Source organism: Suricata suricatta, chromosome 11, assembly GCF_006229205.1.
Source record: "Suricata suricatta isolate VVHF042 chromosome 11, meerkat_22Aug2017_6uvM2_HiC, whole genome shotgun sequence".
NCBI classification, from domain to species: domain Eukaryota; kingdom Metazoa; phylum Chordata; class Mammalia; order Carnivora; family Herpestidae; genus Suricata; species Suricata suricatta.
Window position 1 is genome coordinate 51,384,877 of NC_043710.1, and position 6,610 is coordinate 51,391,486.

At 39.6% G+C, this 6,610-nt stretch overlaps 2 protein-coding genes across 2 annotated transcripts in view; one reads left to right on the plus strand and one right to left on the minus strand.

The window, feature by feature from the left end:
- The window catches only part of LOC115271975 (olfactory receptor 52E2-like), a 64,542-nt gene that overhangs the window by 24,224 nt on the left and 33,708 nt on the right, over positions 1 to 6,610 (plus strand). The gene's annotated exons all lie outside the window — the stretch shown is intronic.
- LOC115306620 (olfactory receptor 52D1-like) lies at positions 4,877 to 5,860 on the minus strand. Its single transcript, XM_029957138.1, has one exon. It carries the CDS (start codon positions 5,858 to 5,860, stop codon positions 4,877 to 4,879), a length of 984 nt encoding a protein of 327 aa, XP_029812998.1.

Genomic DNA, 6,610 nt, shown 5'->3' on the forward strand with positions numbered 1-6,610 from the left:
ACATTCCTCTAACTTTACCCTGTGTTCAGGGTGTGGAATGATGAATTGGGTTTTTTCTTGTATCTAGCCCACGTCAAGGTATTATATTTTCCCTTTGTTGCTGTGCTACATACAAATCAGGCCACTCTTCATGTTCTCTGCATTCCTTCAGGAGTAGAGAACTGTCACTTGTTACTGGAACCCTGCTTGTCTGCTGGTGGGAGCCATAAGATATAACATGACCAGCTGGGCTGCTGTGTCCCTGGGTCTTGAAAGTGAATTCTTCTCAATGATTCTGCTCCTCCCCTAAAAGTGTCCTCCAGTTTCTGGGGAAGATGCCTCACCCTGGGTTATAAGGTTTGTTTCTGCTCCTTTGTCTCGGCAGCAGTGGGTCTCCACTTGTGCTCTTCCTCCGGTGTAAATGCTTTTGTTCCTTAGAGGAGAGAAACTGATGAGGGGTCATTCTCATCTTATGGTGGCTGGTGTTTGCCTCCATCAGGCCTGTTCCCTGATAAAGGCCTTCTCTCATCTCTAGTCCTGCATTCAGACTGTCAAATGAGCACCTGGTCTAGGTCTAGGGAGAAAAACCTGAGAGGGTGTCTAGTCCCCTTTGTGTTGTATACACATGACTCCCATACACTCTGTACTCTCATAGAGGTTCATACTCAGCTGTAAATAATATGGTTTAAAATTTTAACAGATTCTTTATACTGGCTTCATAGTATCTGACACCTGGTAAATACAGTATTGTGTTCCATCTTTCTTTGGAGTTATCGATCTTTCCTTAAATTTTGGGTTAGTTAGTTGCTCTGAGATTTCAATTTTCTGATAGGTCCAAAAATTTGTGAGTTATTAAGATTACTTTGTAATGTTAATGTTAATGTTATTGTGAATTATTAAGATTACTTTTTAATGTTAATGTTAATGTTTTATTTATTTTTGAGAAAGAGAAAGACAGAGGGCAAGCAGGGGAGGGGAAGAGAAAGAGGGAGACACAGAATCTGAAGCAGGATCCATGCTCAGAGTCATCAGCACATAGCTCGATGCGGGGCTCGAACTCCAAACATGAGATGATGACCTGAACCGAAGCTGGACACTTAACTGACTACACCACTCAGGTACCTTGAAAATTATACATATTTTTTGGTTATCCAGCATATATTTTTCTTTGTCAAAAGGTTTTGAGTGACTTTCTTTCCAACTTTTATATTCTAGGTAAAAACTATAAATCTGGGTAGAAATTTTAAATCATGTTGTATCCTCTGAGTAGGGTGCCTATGTGTTGATTCTCAGCTTCTAATAACTGTGGCATGGACTGTGGATTGCCGAGTTATAAATACAAAGAATGACTGAGGAAGAGTAAGTGGGATTTTATTTATGGGGCTCAAAACAGACATTTTGAATCTAGTAGTTTTAGAGTGGGCCTAAGGAATATGCAGTTTTAAAAGGATTCAAGCATAAATATTAAAAACTATCATTTAGGAAAGTTGAAACTTCATCAATAAACAAATTGGTTGACTGTTAGATGGAGAAAATGGGATAAACTCTAGGAAGTGAAATGATTGAAAGGAGAATTGCCTAACTCAAAACTGGACACCACTGTTTTTTTTTTTAATTTTTAATGTTTTATTTCTTTTTGATACAGAGAGAGATAGAGCATGAGAGGGGGAGGGGCAGAGAGAGAAGGAGACACAGATCCGGAAACAGACTCCAGGCTCTGAGCTAGCTGTCAGCACAGAGCCCGATGCGGGGCTCGAACCCATGAACGTGAGATCTGACCTGAGCCGAACCTGGAGGCTTAACCGACTGAGCCACCCAGGTGCCCCTGGACACCACTGTTAATACACCTTTCCCTCACCCCCAACACCACACTCTACCCACCTGACTTGACCTAATCCACAGAGAACTTCATTTAGTTGCTTACCTGATGTTCCTGATGTCTTTATCTCCTGGAACTATTTTTGACTTTCTATAGTCCATGGCCTTGGGTGATTACATATCTACCTTCTATGCCTATCATAGCACTTGTCACATTGCTATTTCACAGTGTCGTGTGACTAAATGCAGTGTAGTGACTGAGAATGTAAACCTGGTGTCAGACTTCCTAGGTTCAAATCTGTTGGGAGCTGCTGAGTTTTGACCCCCTCAGGCAAGGATATATCGCTCTCCAGGGAGTGACCAAAAAAAATAGAAAAAAACAAGATTTACATATGGAGGCTAGGAGAGTGCATTTCCTGGTCCAGGATTCAGAGGCAGTCAGACTGAGCCAGACTAGAAAAGTCAAAATGAACAAAAGATCAATCGCATTCGGGCTTATGCAGTGTTAATCCTCCCCTGCCCAGTATTGCAGAGGAAAGTCTGGGCACTCCTTTTGATGCTGTTTGGAGTTTCAGTTTCGGTTTCCCTTTTTTCTAATAATCATTTGACTCTGTTACCTGGCAACCAACCTGGGCCAGTTTCCCGCCTCTAACCCTATGAAGGTTTGATTATCCTTTTCAATAAATGGGCTTGATCAGAAACGCTTGTCTTGCCTCACTCTCTGTGTCTCCCTCCTGCCCTATTTCTCTCTCCCTCCCTCAGGAACGGACCGCAAGGATTTACTGCTCAGCTGGCCGGGAGCAGAACACAAATCCTATCTACTTTTTTAACCTTCTCTGTGGCTATGAGAAAGCCAAACAATTTATCCATTTCTCCATTTTCTTATTTTGTGACATGAGGATATTAATGCTACAAATGTTTTCGGTTTGCATGAGAATTTAATGGATTAATATATGTAAGGAATACAGGAGTGATTATGAGAATGTACACACTATGGAAGTGTTACATGTTATTGTACGAAAAGTAAGTATTTGCATGATTGAATCCACTTTATCAGACTGCTGGAACAAAATCTTAGCCTACTCTGGATGCTCATGTATCATAAAGCCCATCCTTTTATCATACTTTATTCACTATGTGCTAGGGAGAAGCTGTGGATTTGAAAATTTGATGGGGATAAACTGAGTAAGTTTTATTAAGACCTCTTTCCTCTTCCTCCTGGTAGTGAGACTTTCTAAAATGATCATTTGTTCTCTGGTGTTTTTCCCTGAAGTAAGCATTCTTGTTCTGATTAAGAATATATGCCTAACTCTGGGATTTATTTAGGATGTTTACTTACTCCTTTTTAAATTTTAAAAAATGCTTTTATTTATTTATTTTCAGACACAGAGCTAGAGGGTGTGAGCAGGGGAGGGACAGAGAGAGAGAGAATCCTAAGCAGGCTCCACATTGTCAGTGCAGTTACCTATGCAGGGCTCGAACTCATAAACCTTGAGATCATGACCTGAGCCCTAACCAAGAGTCAGAAGCTCAACTGACTGAGCCACCCAGGCACTCTATAGAATGTTCACTGACTCTAGAACCAAACTAGGTCCTCCAAAATAGACTTAATCACTAAGAAAGATGATATTTTGAACTCACATTTGCCACACCTTTCTTCAAACTCAATCTTTTCAAGAATCATATGGACAAGAAAGGATATATTGATTATGTGTACCTCTGAGACTCCAAAACTGATCACAAAACTTGCCTTACTTATTTCTATGTCCCTGGTGATTGTAGTCAAGAAGTAAACATTAGTCAAATGGATTTAAACTGAGTGTGCTTATGGAGAATGAAATGAGCAGTAGCAATAATTTTGATACCTCAGTCTGTGAGAAGCTCTTTTCCTAGGAGTCCCATGCATTGATTTGGCTGTAGATGGAATCATTGTGAGATTATAAGAAAATTACGGCTTTAGAGCTAGACAAACTTCAAATACTAGCTCCTTTAAACTAGCCCATTGAATAAAAATTTGTTGAGTTACTTATCATGATAACTGATGTGAATTAATGATAATTCTATAAAATATGATGAGGGTTAAGTTATATATATGTATGTATACTTCACAATAAAGAACTTAATTAAGTAAATGCATAATAAATGTTAATTCTCTTCACATTTAAGCTTGAAGGGTGAAGTACTTGACTAAAATATTTTCCCCTGTGGTCAACTAATATCCCTGTGCCTCAACGTACAGGTCACTTGTTTCTTTCTTTTTTTTTTTAATCACTTTTTTGTGTTTAATTTTTGACAAAGAGAGGGAGCAAACCAGGGAGGGACAGAGAGAGAGAGAGAGAGAGAGAGAGAGAGAGAGAGAGAGAGGAATCTCAAGCAGGCTCTGTGCTGTCAGCTCTGAGCTAGATGTGGGTCTCAAACTCATGAACTGTGAGATCATGACCTGAGCCAAAATCAAGAGTTGGATGCTTAACTGACTGAGCCACCCAGATGCTTCAGGTGCAGGTCAGGTTTAGCAGCATGTAAAATTACCTACAGAACTTTAAGACATGGATCCCTGAACACTACCTCAACACTAACTTTCTTCTCTAAAGTTTCATTTAAAAAGAAGCAAGCAGTAAGTAATCTGTTGTCATTTAGCATGTTGTCTGTGATTATCCATGTGAAGCCACAGAACACCAGAACAATAGCATTTATTGTGGAATTTGTAAATCTGGTAGTAAGTCTTAAATGGTAAACCAAAGATATGTGATTATGTATCATGTTAATTTTAAATCTCTTGTTTTTAGCCATATATGGATGATTCTTGTTTTGTTTGATTTGTGTGTGTGTGTGTGTGTGTGTGTGTGTGTGTGTGTTTTAGGAAATAATACTTTAATAGTTTGGTAAAGAGTCATACTCAGTGATACATTTGCCTCTAACTAATGATTCTTACAACATAAAATGTATCTTTGGATGAATAACTTCCCACAGAAAAACCCTAGTTTTCTGACCATTAAAAGTGGATCTTTATGAAGAAATCACATGCTCTAAGATAGATAATATAACATTTGTTCATATATTACTCATCAACACAAAAGATTTATTTCACAGGCTTTGAAAAACTGAAAAATGTAAGGAACCTGTCTCGTATCTTCTTGGTTCTTACCCCATAGATAATAGGGTTCACCATGGGTGGGACCAGAAGATAGATGTTGGCCACAAATATGTGGACATGAGGAGACACACGGTGCCCAAACCTGTGGGTGAGAAAAGAGAAGAAAGCCGGAGTATAAGACACTAAGATGACACAGATATGGGAGCCACAGGTACCCAAGGTCTTGAATCGGGCATCCTTGGATGGGAGGTGGAAGACAGTGTGCAGTATGAGAACATAAGAACAAATGATCAATATGAAGTCTACGCCACCAGTAAGGAAGGCAACAATGAGGCTGTAGGCTCTACGGATTCTTGTCTCAGCACAGGCAATCTTGATGAGGGCCATGAACTCACAGTAGGTGTGGGAAATGATATTGGTTCTGCAATAGGGAAGCCAGCGTAGCAGGAAAGGGTGAGGACTGAGAAGTGCTGTGCCCCGGAGTACTATAGCTAGACCTATCCCCCCAATTACAGTGTGTGTCAGAATCGTTGAATGTCTTAATGGGTTACAAATGGCCACATAACGGTCAAATGCCATGGCCAGGAAGAAGCCAGATTCCATGGTTGAGCAAGCATGAATCAGGAACACTTGAGTGAGGCAGGCTTCAAAGCGAATCTCTCCATCATGGAACCAGAAAAGGCTAAGAAGTTTTGGGACAGCTGTAGTGCACACAACCAGATCAGCCACAGCCAGCATGCAGAGGAAGAGGTACATTGGCTCATGGAGGCTGGGGTCTGTCTTGATGATAAGCAGAAGAGAGCAGTTTCCCAGGAGGGCCAAAAGGTAGACCACAGAAAAGGGGATGGAGATCCAGATGTGGGCAGCCTCCAGCCCAGGAATGCCAGTAAGGATGAAGGTTGATGGGTGCACATCAGTCTTATTATATGCTGACATAACAAGAGTCTGCTGTTTTAGCTTTCTCTCCATGGATTTTCCTCTACATCAAACAAAAATAATAGTTTATGAATTTTGAAACCTTTGATGTGTTAAGTAAGGTACAATGCACGGAATTGCAGGTCATGACAGAATTACAATGTCTGAAAATATTTATGAATTATTCATCATCATATCTGATGGTCAGGTATTATTTCACAGTTAGAATTTGCAATGTGGCTGATCTGTGGATGCTAAATGAGGGAAAATACCCAAAAATTGGAGCTTAATGTGTGAAAATCCAAAATTTTCTACACACTGAGAAGAAAGTAATATGAACTGAAAGCTAACAAATATGTAAGAGTTCCAAGGGTATAATTTAGTGATTCAGTACTTACATACAACACCCATATTATATCATGTGCTACCTAACTGGAATTTATATAAAGCAAAAAATAAACATAAGTGTAGATGCTGGAGCAGCTGTATGCTTAATTCATCAAAACTACACTGTATGTAATGTCTCTTTCAACTAACTTCTTCTGTCATTATGATACATGTATTTGTAAATGTATATGTAGAATCATGGGCAAAATATGTAAGATTCATGGGTTTGGAGGATGTAGAAACAGTTGTAGGACATAGATTAGAAAGACAGGAGGGATGATAGGAAGTTTTATGTAGAAAATATGTCTTTTTTAAGATTTTAGTCATATTCATGCCAAGATGCCAACTTATAGGTGTGGCTTTGAGAAAGGAATACCAAAATTTGGGAGGAAGTGTGACTTGCTTTGGAAGGACCAG

Bases quoted from the DNA above. Each gene is read 5' to 3' on its own strand.
- LOC115306620 (XM_029957138.1), bottom strand. From the start codon at position 5,860: ATGGAGAGAAAGCTAAAACAGCAGACTCTTGTTATGTCAGCATATAAT.